Source organism: Moschus berezovskii, chromosome 6, assembly GCF_049115385.1.
Source record: "Moschus berezovskii isolate FMDL1 chromosome 6, NW_MosBer_1.0, whole genome shotgun sequence".
Lineage (NCBI taxonomy): Eukaryota > Metazoa > Chordata > Mammalia > Artiodactyla > Moschidae > Moschus > Moschus berezovskii.
In genome coordinates, this window is record NC_142465.1 from 64,759,866 (window position 1) to 64,787,185 (window position 27,320).

At 41.3% G+C, this 27,320-nt stretch overlaps 2 protein-coding genes across 2 annotated transcripts in view; one reads left to right on the forward strand and one right to left on the reverse strand.

The window, feature by feature from the left end:
* CCDC38 (coiled-coil domain containing 38) overlaps positions 1–11,359 on the reverse strand; it is a 38,205-nt gene extending 26,846 nt beyond the window's left edge. Inside the window, exons 1-5 of the mRNA XM_088837122.1 lie at positions 11,164–11,359; positions 4,829–4,885; positions 2,349–2,449; positions 1,081–1,246; positions 536–600 (exon numbers count right to left, since the gene is read on the reverse strand). Of these exons, the coding sequence (XP_088693248.1) occupies positions 536–600; positions 1,081–1,246; positions 2,349–2,449; positions 4,829–4,871 (375 nt within the window). The 5' untranslated portion in view covers positions 4,872–4,885; positions 11,164–11,359. The remainder of the gene's footprint in view (positions 1–535; positions 601–1,080; positions 1,247–2,348; positions 2,450–4,828; positions 4,886–11,163) is intronic.
* Positions 11,360–11,675: 316 nt separating this feature from the next.
* On the forward strand, positions 11,676–27,012 carry AMDHD1 (amidohydrolase domain containing 1). Its single transcript, XM_055395581.2, has 9 exons — positions 11,676–12,122; positions 13,873–13,979; positions 15,781–15,845; positions 18,098–18,375; positions 20,699–20,924; positions 22,696–22,820; positions 24,405–24,498; positions 25,226–25,386; positions 26,501–27,012. Exons 1-9 carry the CDS (start codon positions 11,986–11,988, stop codon positions 26,586–26,588), a joined length of 1,281 nt encoding a protein of 426 aa, XP_055251556.2. The 5' UTR covers positions 11,676–11,985; the 3' UTR covers positions 26,589–27,012.
* Positions 27,013–27,320: the final 308 nt, after the last annotated feature.

Below are 27,320 nucleotides of genomic sequence, written 5' to 3' on the forward strand. Positions count from 1 at the left end.
GTTGGGTCTGAGTTGTACTGGTGAGTTTGGAGTTCAGGAAGGAAAATCAGAAGTAAATTTGGAAGCTCTTAATAGGATGGTGGGATTTAAAGACTCCAGCCTGGAGGAGGGTGGATAGAGTGTAGGGTGAAGTGTGAGCCCTGGGGTATTCTAGCATTTTAAGGTCAGGGCACAGAGGAACAAGAAAACTGTGAAGGAGTGAGCTGTCAGTGCTGTGGAAGAACCAGGACACAGAGGGTCCTGGAAACTAGCTGAAGAGAAGTGTTTCAGGCGAGGGCGATCCCCTGGGCCAACAGATGCTAGAAGTGAGTAGAAGACTGAAATGACTGAATTGGGCAATAGAAGTGGTGTTGGTGGAATGATGAAAACAAAAGCCTGATTAAAGTGGGTCTGGAAGAGGCTGGGTCTTTAGGGTAGGATGGGCAATGGAGCTGGGGCCTGTCATGGAAAAGTAAAACGTCCAGGTGAAAATGTGGCAGTGCCATTCAGGAAGTCTTCAATTCGGCTAACAGGAGAAAGAAATTATTTTAACTACCTCGAGCATAAACCTGTCTCTCTGGTCATTAATAAATTCATGGATGGTCCTTTTTGTGTCTGCACCTTTAAAGAAAATTGAAATAGACTTAGGTATGGTTCATTATCCCTCAGAGATATTATATAAAATAAAGGCTATGTAATTGTTGCATACAATATGTATCTGAGTTTTAAAAATACTACACTTTTAGAAAAACTTTTTTCCTAGCCACTGAAAAGTTACTTTAACAATATTATAATAACTATCATTTATTTTATGTCCATATTCCAGGAACTTCACTAGACTCTTTACATCCATAATTTAACTTAATTCTGTTAATACCTCCAATAAGGTTCTTGTTACTAGCCCCATCCTGTGTGTGAGGTCCTGAAGCTCAGAGATGTCAGGAAGCTTGTCCAAGATCACACAGCTAACAAGTGGCAGAAGGTATAGTCACTGGTATATCACTATATTACCCAGCATTCACCTCTTTTTCATACAGTTACCTGACATCAACAGTAAATATTCAAAATTATATTCTTAAACAAACGGTAATTTAGACTTACCTTCTGTTAATCTGAGAACAAGAGTGGGATCTAGCCCCAGTCGTTCAACTGAGGCGCCACCTGTGTCGGCAAAGATTGCTATTTGGCCCAGGTGTGACCGATTCTTCATTCGTGATGAAAAAGTAGACTTTTGGTAGACTTTCATGTTGCGGTTCAGAAACTTTTCCTGCCCAAGTGAAAAAGTTTAACAGAATTTCTAATGTACCAAAATAATGTTGTCTTAAAATAGTGATCGTATATAAATATCATTTGCAACAAGTCCTTTTCTTAGTACTAATTTGTTAAACAAGCAACTTCAAGTTCTCATATCTGAAAGGTTTTGCCTGGTTTTCAATCCCTTCTCGTAGTAAGCTAAGCACAAAGAAAGAACATTCAAACTTGATTAAACATGAACTTGACAAACAGGAGATTAGAAAGTGATCTGGTTTTAATTTCACAGTTTCATCTAGCTCAGAATGCAGGTCACTTGGAGATTCCACTGATTAAAAACGATTGGTTCTGTGGAACTGAAAACTTGAGAACAAATAGACCTCCCAAGTAGACATTAAAAAAAAAAAAATCACGCAGTGATGTGGGGTCTGATCATACAAGCAGGGAAATTAACTGCAAGGCAGAGTTGCGAAGTTGGCCATAGTTTCATACCAGCTCATTCTAAAATGACACCTTTTCCTCCACTTTTATTCCATCTTCTTCCCCAGAACACACATATGTATTCTTTTATGTGCATCTGCCTGGAAAATTCTGACCTGTTTTTAATGATGCAGTTCTTGTTATCTCCTCAGTAGTCTCTGCACACATACCCCATCATGGCTCCCACCACCCTCTCTTCCCTTTTTTTCACTGACAAATACGAGTGTCCCTTTCTCTGTGCATGCTTGTTATTGTATTTCAACTCTAAGATGCCATTTGTAAGATGCACTGTCATTTTATGCAGTGCCAGTGCTGTATGGCATCCCACCTATGTAGCTGAGTCCCAATTTCAGAAATGTGAAAATGCTAGAAAATGTGGGCATCAGAATCGACGGATAGGGTTTACTGTACCTGTCATACCGGACTGTAGTGCTCTGCCTGTATTCTCCAGTAGGCGGTGATCGCTAGCTCCCTACCACGGCTGGACGCTGTCCTAATACAGCGATACACCATCTCCTAGCATAGTGGGAGACATGCAGTCTGACATCTGACTGTCTGTTTCAACCCAGCAAAGTTCATAAAAGTGATGGCTAAGAGGGTATGATTCTAATATTGATTGCGATTGTTGTTTATCTTACCCTTTTCTTTGCTGCCATTTCATTTTCTTTGAAAAGAAAGAGATCTTTAAAAAAGATCTTATATGGCCTGTCCTTTTTGATCGTCTCATCTTTTTCTTTCTCTGTTAAAAAAAAAAAAGGAAACAGAAAACTTCTGTCAATCCTCCTGTTGACCAGAACAGCAAGGCTCCCACCATTCAGGGGAGAGTAAGTGAGGGTCCCTGGGTCTCTAAGGAGGAGGATCCATGCAGCCCTGCCCCCAGTAAGGCGGGGATGTAAGGCCTGGATCATGGGGGCAGGAGCCACAGTTCCTCTGTTTCCCAGGGGAAAAGGAAGGAGCCACTGCCCTAAGCAGTACAAGGTAGCTGAACACACAACACTGGACTGATGAGACTGGAAGCAATTTAATTAGTCACATACACCCCAGTGTAGGAGGATGCCATGGGCCATGCAGGGCCACACCACATCACACGTGCACTCAGGAGCAGAGTGAAGCAGGAGCTGCAGGAGGCAAGCTTTGTCATAACAAGAGGGTTGAATGACCTCTGGCTTCTACAGGAGGATGTGACTGACTTGTTTGAATAGTTTCACAGGCTGGCAGGAAAGTGAAACCCATTATGTTGAAGAGCAATGGAGCATAGCTGGTCCTGCTGATAGAGGAATTAGCTTCATGGGGAACACTTCCCACTTGGTGGATGTCATATCTGCCAAGAACAGGAGGACTTAGGGCTAAGCCTTTAGAGCCCTCTGAGGCTCAAAGATGTCAAAGCAGAACATGAAATTTTAGGTCTTGTAATAAATGAGCAGAGACAGTTGAGAGTGGGTCCAGGCAGCTGGGCTTGGAGATGGAGTGTGGATAAGAATAGGCAACAAGCTTGATGGCTGCCCCAGGTGAGGGAAGATAAGGTATGGGGTACAAAGTATTGTCAAGATCCTAACTTTTGTGGGTTCTGGTGGGTTCAGAGGGTCATATAATGTTATTAATATGTAATTTAATTAATTTATAAGAAGGTCATGGGCTCAGGAAACTGGTCCCAAAGATGTTGTTCATTGCTCTGTGAGTGATAAAATCCTTTCACTATGACCCAAGAGTTTCGTATCCAAGCAACTGTGGCAAGCAAACTTATTAGTTTGTAAATAGGGGAACATCTTAGATACCGCATAGTTCTTGACAAAGTAATACAAAACTTTTAGGAAAGGAGGGATCATCTAATGCATACTAGTCTATTATTCTGCATCTTGGTTTTATCAGTTGGCAGTATACTTAGGAGTTCTTTCTATATCAGCACAGATATATTTAGCTCATTAAAAAAAAAAGCTATCTAGTAGCTAATCCTTTGGATGTATTATACTTAATATAACAAATCCCATATCAATGGACATGATGGTCAATCCCAGTCTTTTTGCTATTATAAATAATGCTGCACTGAATATTCTTATATGCATATACTTTAATCACTTGTTCAAATATATCTGTAGAAGAAATTTCCAATATGGTCCTATTTAAAGGCTTTTTAAAGTTTGATAGTGGAGCAGAGGCTACTAATGGTTCTCTGATACCCATTCTCCATTATTCTAAGAAAGACAGCCTTCAACTCTAACTTGGCACATGGGCACCCAGATTTAAGACTATATATCTCAACCTCCTTTGGAGCTAGACATAGCCATGTAAGTAAGTTCTGGCCAAGGGGATGTCAGGAGAAGTGGTGAGTGCAGCTTCTAGGAAGTGTCCTAAAAAGAAGGAGTGTGCACCTCCCTTCCTTATTCTCCCCCTTGCTGGGAGGAATATGGGTGTTACTGCTGGTGTGGAAGCAGCCATCTTGGATTAAGAATACAGACCAGCAACAAGCTAAAAGAAGCCTGGGCTCCTGATGTGAGCTTTCATAGGGGCCGTGGAAAGCTTCTATCCAGAGTTTGTTACTTAAGAGAGAAATAAACTTCTGTCACATTTAGGCACTGTTGTTTTAATTCTAAACACAGATAGGGCTACATTTTTTTCAAAGAGAATGCCTCTAGAGCACCTGTTATCCACAACACATTCTTGGTGTTGTCCAATTTTCTTTGTCAAATTTATAAGTGATAAAAGGTTGTTCTTGATACAGACCAATACAAATTCCTTGTCCATTTGTAAAGAAGCAGAAAAATGAAGAGATAAAGGATGATAAAAGAAAGGAGAAGCCAGATTTTGATAAAGGGTAGTTTTTATGTCCTTTATTATGATGAATAATTGAGCTAATTATTTTATATCATGAAGGACTCTAAGAATGTAGCTAACTGTGATAATTTAATGCCCCTCTGATTTGAAGATTTTTCTTTTCAGTATTAAAAAATAGAAGGGAACTTTCTCAGCAGGGAGTTCATAAACTCTTTACATAGAGAGACTAAGTCTGATCTTATCATGCAGTCATGCAGTGTTCTCCTTTTCTTATTGCCCAATCCACCATGAAGACTAACTGTAACTAGCTACAAAGCAAGAACCCAGTAATTGATTTCTTCTTTACCTGCAGGAGTCACTGGTGATAGTGACAAAAACTGGGATGACATTTTGTGTCTTGGCCCTGTCCAAAGAAAAGGAAATATATTTTAAAAACTCTATAAACATTACATAATACACAGCACATATAAAGGGGATCAATAGTCTCTAGAAGTTGTTCTACCTCTGTATTTTCATATGTATTAATCCCTCTATTGATCAGTGAAGGGCTGGTGATGAACATAAGGGAGAAGAAGAGAACCAGCTATTCTTAGAAAGGGATTAGAAAGTTCCCAAACTAAACCAATATGATATACCAACCAGGGAAAATAAGTGAAAATCAATGAATGTTTTTGTTGTACAAAATAGAAATACGATGAGTTGACTCACTGGAAAAGAGTCTGATGCTGGGAGGGATTGGGGATGGGAGGAGACGGGGACAGAGAATGAGATGGCTGGATGGCATCACCGACTCGATGGACATGAGTTTGAGTGAACTCTGGGAGTTGGTAATGGACAGGGAGGCCTGGCGTGCTGTGATTCATGGGGTCGCAAAGAGTTGGACACGACTGAGCGACTGAACTAAACTGAACTAAGGGGCTTCCCTGGTGGCTTAGACGGTAAAGAATCTGCCTGCAGTGTGGGAGACCTAGGTTCAATCCCTGGGTCAGGAAGATCCCCTGGAGGAGGTAATGGCAACCCACTCCAGTATTCTTGCCTGGAGAATCCCATGGACAGAAGAGCCTGGTGGGCTATCATCCATGGGGTTGCAAAGAGTCAGACACGACTGAGCAACTAAGCACAGCACTCCAAATGAGAAGGAAAATATTGTCAGATTGCATAGCAGATGCCTGCAAATTCACATCTACAATACATGTACAAACCCGACTTCCAATGGAAGAAAAAGAGAGTTGGAAAACCAGGGATTGAAAATGGTGGTATTTGATTGCAAGCCATCATTTTTAGAGGAAACACAGGCTTGTCATTAAGAACCTAGACTTTCATTATGCTTCTTCATCCTTACCCCTCAATTTCCCCATCTTTCAAAAGGGATGGTAAGAATAGCACCTACCTCCTGAAATTGTTACATGAGTTAGCATATGTCTTGCCCTTTGGACTGCATCAGAAGTGTAGTAAGTGTCATATAAGTGTCATATAAGCTCATGGAGAAAATACTCTAAGAATGGAAGATACTTGGTGTGTTTGAGAACAGCAAGAGACTAGTGGAGCTTAACCAGTGAATAAAGGGGAGAGTGACAGCCAAGGTCAAAGAGACAACGAGACCCTATAGGTCATTTACTAATTGGAATAAAGATCATTAAATGAATCACTCTGAGTGCTGAGCTAAGAAGAGACTACAGAAGAGGTTGAGGGTCAGGTAGGGAGATCTGTTGGGAGGCTACAGCTACTGAAAGGCAAGAGCTTACGCGGTCTCTTGGGATAGTAGTGGACGTGGTGATACATTTGGAAAGCAGGGACTATAAGCCTGGGTAATGGTTTGAATATGGGGTATGAGATAAAGAGCCCAGGAAATAAAGGATGAAATTGCCAGCAGCAGAGACAGAGAAGACTGTGGGGAAAGGGGAGGTTGGGAAGAACAAAGGTTCACTTTGGAATATGATAAATTTGAGATATCTATTAGACCTCTAAGGGGACTAGTATAAATATAAATACACTAATATAAATATGTACTATTCCAAGTGAACACCATGCTGTTTGGCTTAATTAATTCTTGCATTCTTCTAACATTATGCAATCACATGTGGTCACTGCATTATATAAAAGACAGTCAGGTCCTTTGATGCGTGTCGTCATAGGGTAGCATGAATGCCACTGTGGAAAGACCCTAGCCTTTGGGGACAGGAATGTTTGAATCTTGTTTCTGACTCTTCTTGGCTGTCTCTCTTAGGCCTACCCGATTAAACTCAGCGCATCTAAACTGCTTTTTCCAAGTATGGATACTAATTTTCTTTCAGCCTTTCTTCAGTTCAGTTCAGTTCAGTCGCTCAGTCATGTCTGACTCTTTGCGACCCCATGAATCACAGCACACCAGGCCTCCCTGTCCATCACCAACTCCCGGAGTTCACTCAAACTCATGTCCATCGAGTCGGTGATGCCACCCAACCATCTCATTCTCTGTCGTCCCCGTCTCCTCCCACCCTCAATCCCTCCCAGCATCAGACTCTTTTCCAGTGAGTCAACTCATCGCATGAAGTGGCCAAAGTATTGGAGTTTCAGCTTTAGCATCAGTCCTTCCAATGAACACCCAGGATTGATCTCCTTTAGAATGGACTGGTTGGATCTCCTTGCAGTCCAAGGGACTCTCAAGAGTCTTCTCCAGCACCACAGTTCAAAAGCATCAATTCTTCGGCAATCAGCTTTTTTCATAGTCCCAAACACAGATAATGTATGCAAAGTGCTTACTCATGATAGATGGAAAAGGAAGTAATTGCTTATACTTTCTTCAAAATAGATATCCAGATCTGTCTTCTTTCTGGTCCACTCTATCTTATGAACAACCACAGTACTTGGAAAGAATAGGAGGGGTAACTGACAACCACTTTCATAAGAAACCCTGAATTAAAGTTCTTGAAACCAGGTTGTTTGAGAGGAGTAGACCACAAATATTGATACAAATCTGGGGACTCTGACCCACCTTACTGGGTTTCCCAAGTGGCGTTACTGGTAAAGAACCCACCTGCCAATGCAGGAGACATAAGAGATGCAGGTTTGATCCCTGGGTTGGGAAGATCCCCTGAAGGAGAGCATGGCAATCTACTCCAGTATTCCTGCCTAGAGAAACATGTGGACAGAGAAGCCTAGTGGGCTACAGTCCACAGAGTCACAGAGAGACCCACCTTAGCACAGATTCTTAATATTCCAAGCTTTGTGGAAGTGGAGAAAGAGGAACAGGCTTTTACATAACAATATCTAAACCTACAGTCCTAGAGCAACTTCAAATGAATTCCCAATAACAGTATCTAGCAGATGTTATTTGAAGCAGTTTGTGTTTGGTTTTCTCAGCAATTCTCTCTATAATTCAATGGAAGTGGATCTGTAGATTCTTTCATCAAGAGATAGAAAATTTTGTCTCTGAAATGCAAACAAAGATTTAGACAGCTTCTCTCAGACCCAATGCCTTTCAACTTTTTCCCACCTCCTTCCCTCCCACTTGGACAAATACTCAGAGAGAGGGCTTTGAACTGTGTCCTTGGATGGTGTAGAGAGACCAGCGCAAGCAATCTTTTTTTATTTACCAGAAAGCTGGGAGCCACTAGGTCCTTGGCCTGCTCCATGACCTGCCTCTCTTGATTAGGTCAGAAACGGAGCATGGTGATGAGGAAATTACTTTCAGCTTGACCTTAAAGTCCCCACTGGCGTCAAACTAGCTCTTTTGTATGGACTTTTCTGTTGACATTTCTGACTGTACCTTTTCCAAACTGAAAAAATAACTGCAGGTCCAGAAGAAGGAAGAGTAGGGGAAAGAAACTGGCCAATGTGAGTCCCATGAAATGAAAAGTACTTCGTAAACTAAAGAGCTGCAGAGATGCTGGTTATTTCTGAGGCTAAATGTGTTATCTTCACCCCTCTATAATTATTTAACAATGACTGGAGGGGAGAAGTCTGCTCTGAGCCTTCTTACTTCTGCAAACTTGTTTGCAGGGGCTTTTTTAGCAATGTTGTCTATGTGGGTTGTAATCGAATACACTCAGTTCACCCACAGATAGAAATCCTCATGAAGAAAAAGGACAACTTCTTTTAGACTTGTAAGCTTTAAATACATGGTATATGCTTTGAAGGACTGTTGGTTGAAATCAAATCTTTAACTTAATTGATCAGCAAGACAAATAACAGGATTAAAATAAACTAACAGTAATAATCAGTAATAATAGTATTACTTCTTTAGAGCTAAGCACTGGGCTAAGTGATTTACACACCACCTTATTTAAAGTTCAGGTAAGTCCATAAAGTAGAAACAATCATCCCCATGATATAGATGAGAAAATGGAGGCTTAGGGAAATTAAACAAACTCCCAAGGTCAAACAGTTCATAAGTAACAGAAGTGGGATTAAGACAAGTTTCAGTTCAGTTCAGTCAGTTCAGTTCAGTCGCTCAGTCGTGTCCGACTCTTTGCGACCCCATGTATCACAGCACGCCAGGCCTCCCTGTCCATCACCAACTCCCGGAGTTCACTCAAACTCATGTCCACAGAGTCAGCGATGCCATCCAGCCATCTCATTCTCTGTCGTCCCCGTCTCCTCCCACCCCCAATCCTTCCTAGCATCAGACTCTTCCAGTGAGTCAGCTCGACGCATGAGGTGGCCAAAGTATTGGAGTTTCAGCTTTAGCATCAGTCCTTCCAATGAACACCCAGGATTGATCTCCTTTAAAATGGACTGGTTGGATCTCCTTGCAGTCCAAGGGACTCTCAAGAGTCTTCTCCAACACCACAGTTCAAAAGCATCAATTCTTTGACGATCAGCTTTCTTCACAGTCCAACTCTCACATCCATACATGACCAAGGGAAAAACCATGGCCTTGACTAGACGGACCTTTGTTGGCAAAGTAATGTCTCTGCTTTTTAATATGCTATCTAGGTTGGTCATAACTTTCCTTCCAAGGAGTAAGCGTCTTTTAATTTCCTGGCTGCAATCAGCATCTGCAGTGATTTTGGAGCCCAAAAAAATAAAGTCTGACACTGTTACCACTGTTTCCCCATCTATTTGCCATGAAGTGATGGGACCAGATGCCATGATCTTCGTTTTCTGAATGTTGAGCTTCAAGCCAACCTTTTCACTCTCCTCTTTCACTTTCATCAAGAGGCTTTTTAGTTCCTCTTCACTTTCTGCCATAAGGGTGGTGTCATCTGCATATCTGAGGTTATTGATATTTCTCCCAGCAATCTTGATTCCAACTTGTGCTTCTTCCAGCCCGGCGTTCCTCATGATGTACTCTGCATATAAGTTAAATAATCAGGGTGACAATATACAGCCTTGATGTACACCTTTTCCTATTTGGAACCAGTCTGTTGTTCCATGTCCAGTTCTAACTGTTGCTTCCTGACCTGAATAAGGTTTCATCAAACCCCAAAGGCTTCTCTGTTCCGTTCCGTTCCGTTCAGTCGTTCAGTCATGTCCGATTCTTTGCGACCCCGTGGACTGTAGCCTACCAGGCTTCTCCGTCCATGGCATTCTCCAGGCAAGAATACTGGAGTGGGTTACCATCTCCTTCTCCAGGGGATCTTCCCGACCCAGCGATCGAACCCGGGTCTCCCACATTGGAGGCAGACAAAGGCTTCTATATTCCTATAATTTCATCCCATCCTTCATACCTAGAATTGCATATATCTGCAAATATGCCTATAAATATAAAATGTAACTGATTTAGCAGAAATTTTATAAACAAAAGGTTAACATTTCTCTATAAATTAGTGACTTTATGTGTCTCTATTTTCCACTGTTTCTACTTCTATTATTTCTCTGCATATATTATACTTTTCTTTTTAAAACTGTGAAAGACACCTCTGTTTGTGATTGTGTGTCTGAGCTGTGGGTAATCTATAGATTTTTTTTTCTTCTTTAGTGTCTCTTATTTACATTATCTACTTAATTCTTTCCCATTTTTCCATTCTCTTTCTTACCTGACTGATCTCTTTTTTATGGCCATAATTATGAAGCTTAAGTATATTCTTATTTATTGTGTTCATTTAAAGGAGTTCTTGATTTCTGTTCTTTGTTATAAATGGTTTATAATGACACAAAATTGACTTTTAGATTTTGTGGTTTTGCCAGCCTCAGCTTTTTTTGATCATATGTAATTTGCATCCATTAAGTGTCTTCCTTTTGACTGTAAAGTCTTTGCTGGGAAGAAAAAGGGCCTTCCTATCTTTGAATGTCCTACAAGGCCTAACAGAGAGCTTCTAACAAGTGTATAAACAAAATGAAATATTTAGAAAGCTCAAAATCCTGTGCCTGCCAGTGTATTCACAGCAACTGACAGGCAGGAAGAGATGTGGCTAAAAATTACAGACCATCTTCCTTATACTTGAAAGTGAAAGAAAATGAAGTCGCTCATTCGTGTCCAACTCTTTGCGACCCCATGGACTGTAGCCTACTAGGCTCCTATGTCCACGGGGTTTTCCAGGCAAGAATACTGGAGTGGGTTGCCATTTCCTTCTCCAGGGGATCTTCCTCCCAGGGATTGAACCCGGGTCTCCCGCATTGTAGGCAGACGCTTTATCCTCTGAGCCACTAGGTAAGTTTCCATATACTTGAGGTGGTCTCCAATCTTGGTGGCTAATTGAGGGCAGGCCCCGCTGTACACAGTTGGAATGGGGAACATCAAGCTGAAACCAGTTTTACCTCAAGAAGTTGGGATCCAGGAGCGTTTCCAACCTATCCTTCAGGAAGGGGTTAGGGGAAGCTGGGTGAAGGCGCCAATCTTCAGTCTCGGCTCTATCCTCTCCCACTCCGGTAGTAGGGGATCCGGGAGTGCAGCTGGCCAACCGAAAAGTGTGCGGCACCCGTCACCGTGCTCGCGGCGCGCGGACCCTGGAGCAACTCCACCCGCACGGCCCCACCAGCGACGCCCCCCACCCCCATCCCCAGGTTCCCTCTGCGGGTGGCCCCTGCGTCCCAGTCTGCCGCTCCAGCCCGCCTGGGCAGAGGTTTCTCCAAACTCTGTCCCCTCCCGGGGCTCCCTCCCAGGTTCTTCCCCCACCTCCCCGTATAACTCCTCTACTGCTGCTGCTGCTGCTAAGTCGCTTCAGTCGTGTCCGACTCCTCTGGGGTACCCGAATACTCGGTGACGCCCTTCCGCCAGGTCACGTGATCTTCGTAGCCCACCTTTCTCTTCCCACCGCTGAGCTGCAGTTTTCTCACCTGTGAAGCAGGGACTGTAATTCCTACCGCATTTACCCAGAACGCGACAAAGTGACCAGGAAAGAGGAGAGTCCATTATAACATTTATTACTAATCAGCGTTCTAGTCTTTGTACCCTCACTGCCCTCGAGATGGTGGAGGGGAGGCCCGCATCCCTGGCAGCCAGGAAACTCCAAGGCTAGGAGCCCGCCCCGCCCCGCCCTCCCGGCTGGTGGCTACACCCCTGCCGACCTGCCCCCTCCTCTGCCGACGGTGCTCAGCGCCAGCCCTGCAGCCTCCCCTAGACCCGTGGTGCGTGGCGACATGGCCGGCGGCCACCGCCTCCTGCTGGAGAACGCGCGGCAAGTGGTGCTGGTGTGCGCCCGCGGCGAGCGCTTCCTGGCCGGGGACGCGCTGCGCAGCCTGCAGGTGCTGGAGGGCGCCAGCCTCGTGGTGGGCACGTAAGTGGCCGCGCCGTCTGGGCTGCGGGCGCCGCGGGTCGCTTGCTCGGGGAACCAGTCTGCCAAGTACTCTTTCTGTAACTTGTGCACTGTGGAGGGAAAGGCGGTAACAGCCTTCCTGCACCCAGGGAAATGGTTGCACGCCTGCCTTTCAGGCGCCTATTGCTAACGTGTTTGGCCGCTTCGGGTTGTCATTCACTTGGAAAGCACTCTCAAGCTGCACAACCCATTGAGCCGCATCAGGATCGCACCTCTGCTGATAAAATATGATTGCAGCAATCAGAAGGGGTAGGGGTTCTCTCCAACGCTTCCTGAAGTGTGGACAGGGGCCACCTGCCTCAGACGGACTGAGTTTTTTTTTTTTTTTAAGACAGATTTCTGATCCCTTCTCATCCTCTTATCCCCAGATCTCCACCCCCCACCAAGTTTTATTGAGATATAATTGGCATATAGTACTGTATAGATTTAAGGTGAACAGCATAATGAATTGACTTACATACATCATGAAACGATTACCAGTAAGTATAGTGAGCATCCATCCTTTCATACGAAGTCAAAGAAATAGAAAAAAATTTTTTTTTTCTTTGTGACCAGGACTCTTAGGACTTACTCTCTTAACAACTTTCATGTATAACATGTAGCAGTGTTCATTATATTTATCGTGCAGTACATTACATCCCTAGTACTTAATATATCTTATAACTGGAAGCTTGTACATTTTGATTACTTTCGTCCAGACCCCGCCACCCGCTCCTCACTTATCCTCAGGTCTTTTGAATCAGGATCTCTATGGGTGGAGTTCTGAGATCTGAATTTTTACAAAGTGTATCTCCTACTAGCTTCTACTGTACCCCAAAACTTGAAACCCACAGAAGCCCTTTATGTGGTGATGATTTGGGGTGATAGAAAATTAAAATTCAGCCACCAGAAAGAGAGGACATTTTTCAGTTATTTTCGTTTAACCTTCTAAGGGTAAAAGAACAGCCGAAGCTTGGAAGGGGGACTTGGAGTGGGCCTGGAGTTGGATTCCCATCTGAATTGAAGAGCGGGTGACACTGAAATTACACAAGTTTCATCTCTTATCTGAGGCTGCTTAGGGTTGTGTAAGAGCCCAGTTTTTGGGGACTCTCTGTGTGTTTAATTAACAAAGGAATAAAAATATTCCCAGTGTTATGGTCAAAAATTTGTTAAAATCAGTTAACAAGAATTGCATGGATGTAGGAACCTAGGGTCAGTGGATAGCCATACTCCATGGAGTTCCAAGGATCCAGACCCCTACCTTCTTGCTCAGCTGAGCACCCCACTCTTCCTCCCAATTTCTCTATCGTCCAAGATGGCTGTGCCTTCTCTCATTATGGTGTCTACTTTCCAGCGGTAGGAAGAGAAGAGAATCCTATTGGCTAGAACTTAGTCACATGGCCTCACCTGGCTGATGGGAGACATAGAAATGAAGTCTTTATCCTGGGTGGTCAAGACTTCAGCTAAAATTTAGGAATCTAGCACTGTGGGAAAAGGAAACATTGATCTTGGGGAAAAACTAGCAATCTCTGCTACACATGACTTTTTGCCTTGTGTGTGGCTAGAGTCAATTTCCAAAGACAAAAGCTCAAGAAGGAAATACAGTAAACATTGACCGACTGAAAGTAAGTTCATTATACTTACTGGTAATCATTTCATAGTTTAAATCATTGGTCAAAGTTTTCACAATACTTCCTCCAAATTTAGTGATAATTTCTTGATTTTTCTTCAGAGATGGGTTCATAAAAGCCATTGGTCCTGCTGATGCTATCCAAAAACAGTTTTCAGAAGAAACATTCGAAGAAAGAATTGACTGTTCTGGGAAATGCATCTTGCCAGGTATTAACCTCTTTTGCAATAAAGGCCTGAAAGCAGTTTTAATAAAGAGGAATAGTAGTCCCTTGTTTTAAATAAGGTCTCACAATATATGAAAATATAATATCTGCCATTTATTGAGTTTCTACTAGTAAATGTCTAACTGCTTTACAGACACATTTTCTTGTTGAATGACACTGAACTGCCTTGTAAGTATCATTGTCTACACATCATAGATTAGAACACTGATGTTTACATGTGAAATATCTTACCCAAGATCTCTAAACAGGTGAAGGACCAATTGGAATCAAACGCATTCATTCAATCCACTTCTTTCCACTCACATGCTGAAAAGAAACCAGCTGAGTTGGTTTTGGGTTTGGGTTCAAAAAGTGTCCAAAGAACTTTATTAATCCATTGCATAGGGGAGGCAAATAGGGCTAGCTGCTCTAATTCTAGAATAGACTCTAAATTTGTATACTGTATGAAACAAAGGACCCATCTCCAGGTAGAAGAAACATAAGCCAAAGAACCCTAGAGATTTCACCAAAGTTCATTTTTATCTTTAGGGATTGACAACAGAATCAGTTTATTAGCCATCATATCCTAAATTATCCATGTTCTATGGCTTCCCTGGTGGCTCAGATGGTAAAGAATCTGCCTCCAATGCAGGAAACCCGGGTTGGATCCCTGGGTTGGGAAGATCCCCTGGAAAAGGAAATGGCAACCCACTCCAGTATTCTTGCCTGGAAAATCCCATGGACAGAGGAGCCTGGTGGGCTACAGTCCATGGGGTCACAAAGAGCCAGACACGACTGAGCACTAACATTTCACTCCATCATGGCTTTTATGTAGTCATCTGAAACAAAGTTCACACAAATTTTGAGTTTTGTGCAGACATAGAGGCTAGGGTTTATACCTTAAAAATGTGTACTCTGTATATCTGACAGAACTTCTACTATCTGGCTCTTGGGGGTCAGGAGAGAAAGTCAGGGTGAAATCTCAAGAGAAAGAGCAGAATGTGGTAGAGAAAGCAATCCAAATAGGGACTTTTGGTTTTACTCTAATCAAAGCCACTGATGAACCATTTAATCCAGAAGATACTTTTTTTTTTTTTTTCACAACATTATATATGTGCCTTTATTTGTATAAAGATATAAAATTAATTTAAAAATGTCAAGTCCACACTCCTTGGCTGAACATACTTAAAATAATATTCCACAAATTATATCTGTATTTTTGTTTTTTTTTTTAATTATTTTATTTTATTTTATTTTTTTTGTGACTTTCTCAAAATTTATTTATTTATTTATTTTAAATGCTCTGGAAGGACATAGTTTACCAAACTGTACCTGCATAAACAAAAGTTCCAAGTGGTTGCTTTATAGTTTCTCTTTAATTAAAACATATTTCTTTCCTGAAGAAAGATTCATCTTTAAGATTTCATATTTTGCCTTCTCAAAGTGGAAGATAGGGATTATATTATTCTTTTTCACACCTAGATTATTCTTTGGTGATAGAGTCCCTTGTTTTGCTCAACTAGAAGGTTTGACATTCTGTTCTAAAAGCTTGTTTGGAGAGCATGGATTTATTGGGCAAAAGGAGCTGTGTTTCTTTAGAGGATGTTTTCATCATGTTGAGTCAGTCTTCCATTAGAGCCTTCTAGACCAACCATGAAGAGTCTTCTTGGAACCACACAGACACATTCCTCCTTCTCCAAGATAACTATCACCATCATGCTTTCCCAAGAACCGTATTAGTCTGCCTACTGTCTAAGTGCTTTTGATTTTGTAACTTTAAACATGATGTGATTTATTGATTACAGGTTTAGTGGATGCACACACACATCCAGTATGGGCTGGTGAAAGAGTTCACGAGTTTGCAATGAAGGTAATTGTAGTAAACAATGGCAAATCAAAATAAAGCACAAATATATACAAAACTTTTTCTAGAGTTTGTAGGCTGTTAGACTTTACAACAATTGTCTATGTGTCTATTTAGTGAATTTTTTTTTTTACTAGCTTTGACTATGGAGATAAATTACTACAAAGTTAACTAATATATGACTTGGTGCCAAATCTTTATGTTATGCACAGGGCTATCAATAGTTTGAAGTATAATAGTTTTCAAGATAATTTTAGCTGCCAAATGCTCCTTTTAAAATAGAGCTTTACCTGGTTTGCTCACTAATTTCCCCTCTTTTTTCCCCATTCCATTCCCTGGTAGCCTTTGAAGGGACTCCAGGAAGCAGTTTGAAAATCGCCACTCATTGGGGTCAAAGTTGAAAAAATATATTATTAATCACAAAATAATAAGCTTTATATTGTTCCTACAGAAAAATGAGACATCAAGAAACATAAATTATAGTCTTTTATCAGTCATTAATTAGCCACAGTTAACCCTCACATCCCTGGTTTGAACCATTTTCACACTGTTTATTTGCTTGTTTTTAGTAGACATTTTTAGAGCAGTTTTAGGTCCATAGCACAATTGTGTGACAGGTTCCGAGATTTCCCTTATACCACTGACCCCCAACTTCTGTCCAAAGCACAGCCTTTTCCATTTCAACATCCCTGACCAGAGATGTACATTTGTCAGCATGGATGAACCTACATTGACACATTATTATCACCCAGAGTCCAAAGTTCTTGTTACTGTTGACTCTTGCTGTTGTGCATTCTCTGGGTTTGAGGAAATGTCTACTGACATGCATCCACTATTGTGAGATCATACAGGGTAATTTTACTGCCCCCCAAAATCCTCTGTTCTCTGCCTATTTTCTCCTCCTAAAAACTGGCAACTGCTGATCTTTTTACTGTTGCCATAGTTTTGCTTTTTCCAGAATGTCATATGGTTGGAATCCTACATTATGTAGCCTTTTCAGATTGAGTTTCCTTCATATTTTTTCTTCACACTGTTTTTTAAAAAACTGTTCATCCTAACAGCCAAATTGGATGATTTCAGAAAAATAAAAAAAAATTATTCAAGTATTATCTACCTTTCTCAGCAATCTAGACCTGTTTTTTAAGACTTTATTAAACCACTGAATTTCAGAGCCAAAAATTTAGAGGTTTGCAGTCCAATTCTCTAATTATCTTATGCAGAAAGGGCCGAGCCCACCAGGTTTTTGTGAACGTGAAATCCTTGAAGACCATTTATTATAAAACCATTGAAACTTTCCTTAAAAGCTCTAGTTTTCAATAACTTGAATTGACAGAATTAAGAACAAAGGATACAAAGTGATACAGTCATATATATATATATATATATATATGAATTAACAAAAGCAGCTCCCGTCTTGATGGGGAGTTCGTGGTTTATAATATAAATGGCATTATTTTGAGAGAGGGATAACTTAGGTAAGGTATTGGGTTTTTTTTTTCTTTTTGCAGCTTGAGGCAGTTGTAAAATAACTTAATGTAGCTCTTTGCAACTGTGTATTATATAGTATTTTTTCATTTGCTGATATTTTAACTGTTAATGTTTATGGCATTGTGCTTTGTACCATTTATTCATTAAAGAAGAATAAAATTATGAAAAAAAAAGAACAAAGGAAAGGGTGTAGCAAAGGGATCCCCCAGGATGGCACATTTTGGCTGCACCACCCTCCTTGCAGCTCAGAATAACAGGATTTCAGCAGGATCTCAGAAAGAGCCTTTTTATTTTCTTGAGTGACAGAGCTCAGGCCTGAAACTCTAGGTGGCCAAATACCAAGGGGTGGAAATGCTCTGGGTCTCTTGGTGGAGACTCAGATAACGACAGTGGGATCCCCTAATCACCTAAGCTTCACTTTCTCATAGGTGCTGAGCAGTAGACTGAGATTAGCTGGTACACCCTGTGACTAACTGGATTGTTAAAATACTTTTGTACCTGTTGGTAAACTGTCACCACCCTGAGACCCCAGGTCCCTACCACGTCTCCCATCTCTGCTACCCTGGTCCCTTCCTGGCACATCTCTCCACCACCTGGGCAGAGTAGGTACTTCTAGAATTGTGTGTCCAAGCATCCTTTCTGATTGGCTATGGTGCCTATGCCACATCAGTTGTCAATCACGTTGAATATCATTCCTGGACATAGGTTCTGCAGACCTGCCTGCAGCCTCCCTTTATTTTCCAGACCTAAGGGTGAGCCTGTGTGTTCAGTTGGCAGGAGCCACATACATGGACATCCATCAGGCTGGAGGAGGGATCAACTTCACGGTGGAGCGCACCCGCCAGGCCTCAGAGGAGGAGCTGTATAGCTCCTTCCAGCAGCGGCTTGGGTGCATGGTGCGGGCGGGGACCACGCTGGTGGAGTGCAAGAGTGGATACGGCCTCAGCCTGGAGACGGAGCTCAAGATGCTGCGGGTGATTGAGCGCGCCCGGCGGGAGTTGGACGTCAGCATCTCGGCCACCTACTGCGGAGCCCACTCTGTGCCAAAGTAACCTCAACAGAAGGGACTGGGGTTTAACACAGGCAGTTGAAAACCAGAAGGGGTCATGTGGGGGCGTCAGAATGGGGACTGTGTTCTCCAGGGGGCGAAGGTGCACCAGTACTTGAGCTCTTGCAGAGGAACCAGTAGAGCCTTTGGAAAGGTGTTCTGAGTCTAAAGGTCAGTCATCTCACACGCATGGTTTTAGGAAGGTGGTCTCCATCAGACCCACCCATTTGCAAGTCTCTTCATGGTGAAGGAAAAAGAGATATTCACAACTTTTTTTTTTGGTCAACAAAAAGAAATTGCCCTGATAGGTCCTTTAAAATTACTCATTTAAGTAGTTTCACATGATAGTGATCACAAAGGCACCTTAGAGATTAACACCCTGTAGAGGGAGAGCAAATCTGACATCAAGATAACTCACGCTGGTTTTTTGTTCATCTGTTTGCTTGTTTAGCAGCAAGTGTTTTTGTTTTATTATTGTAAATGTGTTTTTCAGCTTTTCTTTTTATCTAAAAAGTTTCTCCCGTGTGGATTTGCCATAGAGAATTCTCTCCCTTTCCATTCCTGCATCTTGTCTGTCCTGGAATTCTACACCAGAAGGCCCACGGTTCCAGAACCAAAAGATCCCAAAAAAATCCAGGACTACAGAATTCACAGGGCATCACCTGTGAAGTTTTAGGTTGTGGTAACTTAGATAATAAATGCTGCAGGCTTACCAAAATGGTTTAATTATTTAAATAGCCCATTTAATTCAATAATATTTAAAATTAATAATTAAATCATTTCAGGTTTAATTAAATTTTTTACATTTATTTAGTTTTGTGAACTTTGAAAAGTAGAAATTTTAATGTTAATATTTGTTTACCATCCTCAATCAGAGGAACCAAAAAAATTAACATTGAAAATTATTGTGAAAAATTGACAAAATGAATTAAATAGAAAGAAACATAAATATTGAATACTTATGGAGAAGGCAATGGCAAGCCACTCCAGTACTCTTGCCTAGAAAATCCCATGGATGGAGGAGCCTGGTAGGCTGCAGTCCATGGGGTCGCTAAGGGTCGGACACGACTGAGCGACTTCACTTTCACTTTTCACTTTCCACTTTCACACACTGGAGAAGGAAATGGCAACCCACTCCAGTGTTCTTGCCTGGAGAATCCCAGGGACAGGGGAGCCTGGTGGGCTTCCGTGTATGGGGTCACACAGCGTCGGACACGACTGAAGTGACTTAGCAGCAGCAGCACAATGATGTTTGTTGTATGTATTTACCATTTATACTTCTGAAATTATTAAGACTTGAAACTGCAGTATGACTCCTTGGATATCCTGTTTATGATAATCTGTTTTTCATTATTTTTTTCAATTGGAAAGACAGTGTGACATGATAGAAAAGTCTCAGACTTTGGAGAGACCTCAGACCAGGGTTGAATCTAGCTTAGCTCCATCCAACTGGCTGATTTTAAGTTTTGATCATTAATTTTTCTGAACATGAATTGTTCATCTGTAAATCTGCAAAATAACACCTTTCCTATATGGTTGTCTCAAAAATAGAAACAACATATATAAGTACCTGTCTTCTCATAGTCCACATCTGTCTGCCCACCCAGGCGATTTTTGCTGAGTGAGAGTTTTCTGTGTGCCAAATACAAGGCTGATGTTTTACCTGAAAAATTCTCCATCTTCCAGTGAGCCTGTGAGTTCTCATCTTCATCCCCAAGGATAAAGGCACAGAGGATGCCACATGACGTCTGCATCATGTGTCCGAAGTTATACAGCCAGCAAGTGCTGGAGCTCTGGGGCTCTCTGACTCCAAAAGTCCAGCCCATTCTCAGATATAACTACTCAGGAATTTTAGAATTTCAGGGTCTCCTTCTTTCCCTATGTCTGATGAGACAGAACTCCTTAGGCAGATGCCTCTAGAAACTGTGGAGAAAGAAAAAGTCAGGATGATAGCTGGACCCAGGTAAGGGCCCACAGTTGGGTGTCAGGGAAACATCCAAGTTGTCCTCTAAGTGTCCTTGACAGGAAGATTCAAGTTTTCAGCCAGGTGGCCTTGCTCACTTTCCCAAAGGCAACACCAGTATGCCAGAATGGGTGAGCCATCTGTCTCTCTGCCTCTAGGGCCAGTGTATAGAGAGGCAGGCTTGTCCCAATTGTTGAGAGTCCTGAGTTATAACTTTGATTCTTTCTTTACCTTTTTGAGGCTCAGGGTCACATATCTATAGTTTCTCAGGTTCTCCAAGTACCAAAGACCCCTTTCTCCAACAAATTAAAAAAGAAAAAAAAAAAACTTGCCTGTGGTGATATCCTTTTCTTCTCTCAGAGGAAAAACTGCTTCTGAGGCCGCTGATGACATCATCAAAAACCACCTCCCAAGGCTGAAGGAACTTGGCAGAAATGGGGAAATACATGTTGACAATATAGATGTGTTCTGTGAAAAGGGTGTCTTTGATCTTGATTCCACCAGAAGAATTCTTCAAAGTGGGAAAGATATAGGGTTACAGATTAACTTCCATGGGGATGAACTCCACCCCATGAAGGCTGCTGAGGTATGGTTGTTCTTTTTCTCTTCCTTTGTCAACACTCGTGCTATGGAAAACTCAATAAGTTTGTTCAAAGGAAGGAATGACCTTCTGAAAAGATAGAGAATGGGGAAATTTGTTAGAAATATGTGCAGGTTAGTCTGGTTGAGCTTTGGATTCCTTTATTGCTGATCATTTACTTGTATTATCTTCTCCTGGTAATACTAGTAGAAAAAAATACCTTTGTGATCTCATTTACTAAATTCACAACCTGTTTTGATTGTCATTCGAAGTCACCCTAGCACAGTCTCTTAATTTCACATGAAGCTTCTAGAGTTTTTCTGTGGCAGCATTCAGACGAATTTTAGTGGAGCATGCCTTAATAGCGACAGGATGGTTTTCAAATTGTTAAGTCTTTCCCAGATTCATTTATTCATACTTGGAAGAGATTCAAAATCCCCTCCAGATTTCCTCTGAGTGACCACCTCTCTGGGATCCTTCCCAAACCTCTCCAAGAGTGGATCATAGCCGCTCCCTGTCCTTGTTCCACTGTTTAAAATCTCCTCTGTGATCCCTACGGGACATGAACACATTGAGGACCACACCCATGTCTTCTTGTGTGTGTGTGTCTGTGTGTGTGCACACGCTTAGTCGCTCAGTCATGTCCGACCTTACCCATCCTTATTTCCTGGAGGTTAACACAGTGCCTAGAATGCAAATGGTCTTTAGAAAATAAATATTTGTTAAATGAATGAGAACTGGGTGGTCAACAAGATACTTTGGACTGTAGAGAGTGACTGTGAATTAAATCAATAGAAGCTGATAATTCCCTGGATGAGCAAATCAAGTTTGGAAAAGTTGAGGATGATTCTAAGATTAAAAGGGAACCTGCCTTGGGGAGCATTGTCTGTGCTGTCCACAAGTCCCCAGAGCCCCGATCCCAGTGCTGTCCTACCTGAGCCAGATGCTGATTGGGGGCCTCTTCTTCCCTGCCCTGGTGTGGGCATCGCAGCCTCCCTGGCTTACAGTGGAATGCCAGAAGCTATCAGTCTTCTTTCCTTGGAATGCTCATCATGTCACCTTTCAGCCTGGGGCACTTTGCACGTGTGCACATGTGTCAAATTTGTCAAGTTGAGAAATAATCCGCTTTAATACATTCTTATCTGAGCATTACCTCTTCTTGGTTGTCTTCTAACAACCTAGCATAAACTTTTCATCTGGAGGAAAGCCAAGTTTAAGAAGATAATCTAGGGACTTCCCTGGTGGTCCAGTGGTTAAGTCTCTACGTGTCTACTGCCAGGCGCCCAGGTTAGGCCCAGGAATTAAGACCCTGAAAGCTGTGAGGTGTGGCAAAGAAAAAGAAGATATTTTCAAATTATACAAATGATTCCACACTCCTAAAGTCTGTTTTCTCATCTGATCTGTTTTCTCTGAGTGCAATGGCATTCCAGGTACCTTTCTTGTATTTTTATGATATATAACAATCAGATTTTACTACCAGTATTACTCAATGCTTTATTCTGATTCATAAGATTCATAAAATTTTCTCTTTTAGCAAGTGTTTGAAGATCTTGGTAAGCATTTGTGTGTAAGAATAGTTTTTGAAGTAGCATGCTAGCTGAATTTTCAAATGAATGTCCACCATAAAACCTTTACCCACTTGGAGGCTTGTGCTCACAAGAAGTAGTTGGCAATAATAGAGTATTGTTTATTTTTGTAGGAAAAAACATATACTGGCACTTTATTGATTTGTTGTTGCTGTGTGTGAAACCTCTCTTTCTCTGTCCATTCTGCTTAGCTTGGGGCGGAACTGGGAGCCCAGGCCATCAGTCACCTGGAAGAAGTGAGTGATGAAGGCATCGCTGCCATGGCAACAGCCAGGTGCTCTGCTGTTCTCCTGCCCACCACGGCCTACATGCTGAGGTGAGGTTGTTTTCCACCTCCACGCAGGAGCTGCAAGTACAAGCTGTAAAGGCAGACTTCCAGGATGTCCAAATATTACTTCATCACCCTTACAAATCCCTTTAAAATGCAGATCAGGAAAACTTAGCTCATGGAAGATGCCAGTTGTATGGTGTGATGTATGATGTGATGTTTGTAATGAATGACCCCAAGGAAGGAGCTTAGACCCAAATTTCATTTGAGTAATGGGATTACTGGGAAGCATGGAGCTTTATTTTATGTTCTTCCTCATTTCTGGAATTTTCCAATTAAAAAATCAATATATATTACTTTTATAATTAGAAAAGAGGCTTTATACTTTAAAAAACACACATAAGATGTTAGGAATATTCTGAATCAGAATGAGTTGCTTTCTAAGATGACTCAAGTGGGGACCATTATCCTCATAAATCCTACAAGTAAGAGGAAAGAGATGTGATGTCTAAGTATATTCTGTGGCATCTCACCAGGGATTTGGCTATTTGCCTTCCATGGATTGAGTCTTTTTCTAGTGGTAAGCAGGGACTATTCTTCATTGCAGTGCACAGGCCTCGTTGCAGTGAGAGGCCTCATTGCAGAGCACAGGCTCTAGGTGCACAGCCTTTAGTATTTGGAGCACATGGGCTCAGTAGTTGTGGCTTGAGGGCTCTAAAGCACGGGCTCAGAAGTTGTGGCGCACAGGCTTAGTTACCCCGCAGAATGTGAAATCTTGCCAGACCAGGGCTTGGACTGGTGTCCCCTGCATTGGCAGGTAGGCTCCCATCCACTGAGGCACCAGAGAAGTCCTCCATTCATCCTTTTAAAACATCCAGTCACCCTGCACAAAACAAAGTTCAGTTCACACTGGACTCTTCTCTTTTGCAATAGTTATTACTGAATTAAATCTGTCCTCACCATATTAACTAGTGTCCAGCTTTGTTTATCTTTGATATAACTTTTAAGCCATGTCCTAAAGACTAAATTGTTTTTGGTCAGGGAGATCAGGGAAATACCTAGTACAGGAATAAGCACAAACATTGTACATCTTAGATTCTTGGACCTTCAGATGAATTTTAAAGAACGTGTAAAAATGTTTGAGACCCCCACCTTCCAAAAAGGAGAGAGAGATATGAATGTTAAAATTGCAAAATGAAAGTTAACTTTAAAACCATTTCATTATTTAAACTTTGTTGTTTATATTTGGGAATTCCAAAAAACGTATTATGTTTGAAAGCAATTTTCAGTTATACTTTTCTTTCTTCACAAGAATCTCTCAATGCAGTGATTGTCATGATAATCCCCAATTAAAGAAGTTAGTCATACACAAGTGATTTCAAAAGCAGGATGATAAAAATCAGGAGTCCTGGGGTTATGCTAGATCCCACCACTAATCATGTAATCTTGAATTTCTGTTTCTTCTTCCAGAACACAGAGGAGTTGGATATCTTATTTGCTAAGTAGCGTCCGACTCTTTGCAATCCCATGAACCGCAGCATGCCAGGATATCTTAAGTCCGCTTCAATTCTGAACACCTATTCAAAATTTCCACTTCTCGAGACTGATTTCTTTCTTCCCCCTTCTCCTTAGACTGAAGCAACCTCGAGCCAGGAAAATGTTAGATGAAGGAGTAATAGTCGCCCTGGGCAGCGATTTTAACCCTAATGCGTATTGTTTTTCAATGGTAATTATTTTTAACATGCCTTTCTGAGCAGACTGAAACTTCTACCAAGCATATAAATAATTTAAAAATATTTCACTAACTGGTAAAATGTATCAAGGATCTAAAATTATCTTCTGGTGAAACAAGAAAAAGAATGTATAGACAGCAGTATAATTAAGTATTTCTGTGCCTCTTGAATGCCTCCAGGCTTAGGGAGAGGAGAGAAGGGTCTATTATGCTTTGATGCAGCCTTGGGCATTGTGGTTTTACAGTAATCTATTCTCCCCTCAGAATTGAATAATCTCAAAGAAGTTTTAGTAAGTAAATGTGGAGGTGAGCTTCCTATGACAGTAAGTGACCTTGAAAAGTAGTGTTCGTGCTCACATTCGACTCTTTCTACAACCCCATGGACTGTAGCCCACCAGGCTCCTCTGTCCATGGAATTTTCCAGGCAAGAATACTGGAGTGCATTGCCGTTTCCTTCATTCTTTACCACTGAGCCACCAAGGACGACCCTTGAAAAGTAATAAATAAATATTAAATACATATGGGGTGGGTGGGTAAGTGATCTCTATAATAAAGAAATCTTTCCCAAAGCATAGGAATCTTTACATTTAAATTTAAATTTTTTCTCATATTAATTCAACCTTAGGCATTTATTTATCATTATTTGTTGTGCTTTTGAGAAACATTCTAGGTGGCAGTAGTCTGGTTGCTTTTCTCCAGTGCTTTTCTCTTCCCGCCGTAGCCAATGGTCATGCATCTGGCGTGTGTGAACATGAGAATGTCCATGCCCGAGGCCTTGGCCGCTGCCACCATCAACGCCGCTTATGCCCTGGGAAAATCCCACACACAGGGATCTTTGGAAGTTGGCAAGCAGGGAGATCTCATTATCATCAATTCACCCAGGTGAGTGTTCTCCCAAGTAAGCCATTTTATTGTATAAAAACAAAAGTGTTAGTAGCTTAGTCACGTCCAACTCTTTGCGACCCCATGGACTGTAGCCCACCAGACTCCTCTGTCCATGGGATTCTCCAGGCAAGAATACTGGAGTGGGTCACCATTCCCTTCTCCAGGGGATCTTCCTGATCACGGATTGAACCCAGGTTCCTGCATTGCAGGCAGATTCTTTACTGTCTGAGCCACTGGGGAAGCCCCATTTTATTGTATACCCACTGCCATATGGAGACTTGGTTAAAACCCTTTGCCACTGATGATTCGTGTCAGGCTCTGTGTAAGCTCAGAGAGGCTACCCAGTCTTATTGTCACCCTTTTCTAAGCAAAAAGTCTCCCTTCAGGTCCTAAACTGCAGGGTAGACCAACTTTTCTGGTCTCTTCACCTGTCTTACATCTTTCATAGATCTCTGGGTTTCTGCTCTGTTTACCTGGACCTTGGACTTATGCTGCTCTTTGACATGTGTTTTTGTTTTTCTTTTTGCATTCTGACCTTTTCTGCTTGCACTGAGCCATGCAGGTCACAACTCTAGCTTGTCACCCTGGTTCTAATTCATTACCTCTCTGACTTCTCATTCCTAACTTCATCCCAAAGCTTTGCTTCAGTTATTCTGCCTCTGGTTTTGTACTATTTACCCACAGTCTGCTGCCTTGTGGACCTCCAATGTAAGAATTTGGGTCTTATTGTTATAAACCTTAAAGTTGTGAATTCTATGGTGTCTGGACCCTTGCAAGTCTCTCTCAGCTCTTGGACCTCATGTTCAACTGAAGAGGGTGGCTCCATAATTCTACTCTTGAGGATCATAATCCATTGTCTCATGGAAAATAATGCTAATGTTACCATTTATACATCATTTAACTGAATCAAATATTTTAAGATCAGATATTTAATATCATTAAACAATATTGGATTATCACACTGATTATCAGGGTATTCTGTCATTTTTTTAAAGCGCAAATATTAACTACTAAGTATAAATAAACTTTTAGAGAATGTATTTAGAAATTAGCATTTATTGACAATGTAATCATTTTGACTTGTATGCATTAATGTTTGATTTCTTTCTAGATGGGAGCATTTGATTTACCAGTTTGGAGGCCATCATGAATTAATTGATTATGTTATAGCTAAAGGAAAAGTCATCTATAAAAAATGATAGATCTATAAGGAAAGAGGAGACTCTTCGACTACATAAGTCAATACAATTATATTAAGAGTTAAAATACCTTAGTAGTTTAGCATAATGATGTCACTTAAATATATTTCAGTATTTTGTTAATCCAGTTGAAAAACCCAAGGGATTCACTTATTTTAACATGTGGACATAGACATATAATCAGGTAAACAATTTGTGATGATAGTCTCAAACATTAACTTCACAAAGCTTTGTTATAAATATTCTGCAGATTAATTGATTAGTGTCCTCTGAGGGGAGGGTGTTCTTCTATTTTTAATTTCTTCTCAACCCTTACAATAGAGCTTCATGGCAGAGTTCAAGACTTGTCATTTTATACACAAGAACAGGGACCTTCTTATAGGATTTGATCAAATCCAATAATAAAATTTTTAAAAATTGTTTTTAAGTTTTTGATTCTTCACATTAATTACAAATGTCTGAAAAATTTTATAGCTCTCAATAAATATTTGCTGTCACTATTATTGTTGTTGTTTACAGCAATACAAGAAACCAGTCAGTGGTGTTATCTATTAGAACTTTTAAGGAAATGAACAAATTACAGAAGAAAGTGGATTACATACAGAAAAAGTGAATGATTATATAAATGGGTGTCTCTAAACCCTTATGAGTTTACTTGAAATCTTTTTAAATGCTTTCATCATCTTAATAATCACAGCTTCATGATCAAACTATGTTCTGTTTAGGAAGAGA

What these genes read in the sequence shown, in the direction of transcription:
- AMDHD1 (XM_055395581.2), top strand. Translation starts at nt 11,986, where the DNA reads ATGGCCGGCGGCCACCGCCTCCTGCTGGAGAACGCGCGGCAAGTGGTG. An exon ending in GCCAGCCTCGTGGTGGGCAC is followed by an intron (nt 12,123 to 13,872) that starts GTAAGTGGCCGC and finishes ATTTTTCTTCAG; the next exon opens with AGATGGGTTCATAAAAGCCA. An exon ending in TGGGAAATGCATCTTGCCAG is followed by an intron (nt 13,980 to 15,780) that starts GTATTAACCTCT and finishes TATTGATTACAG; the next exon opens with GTTTAGTGGATGCACACACA.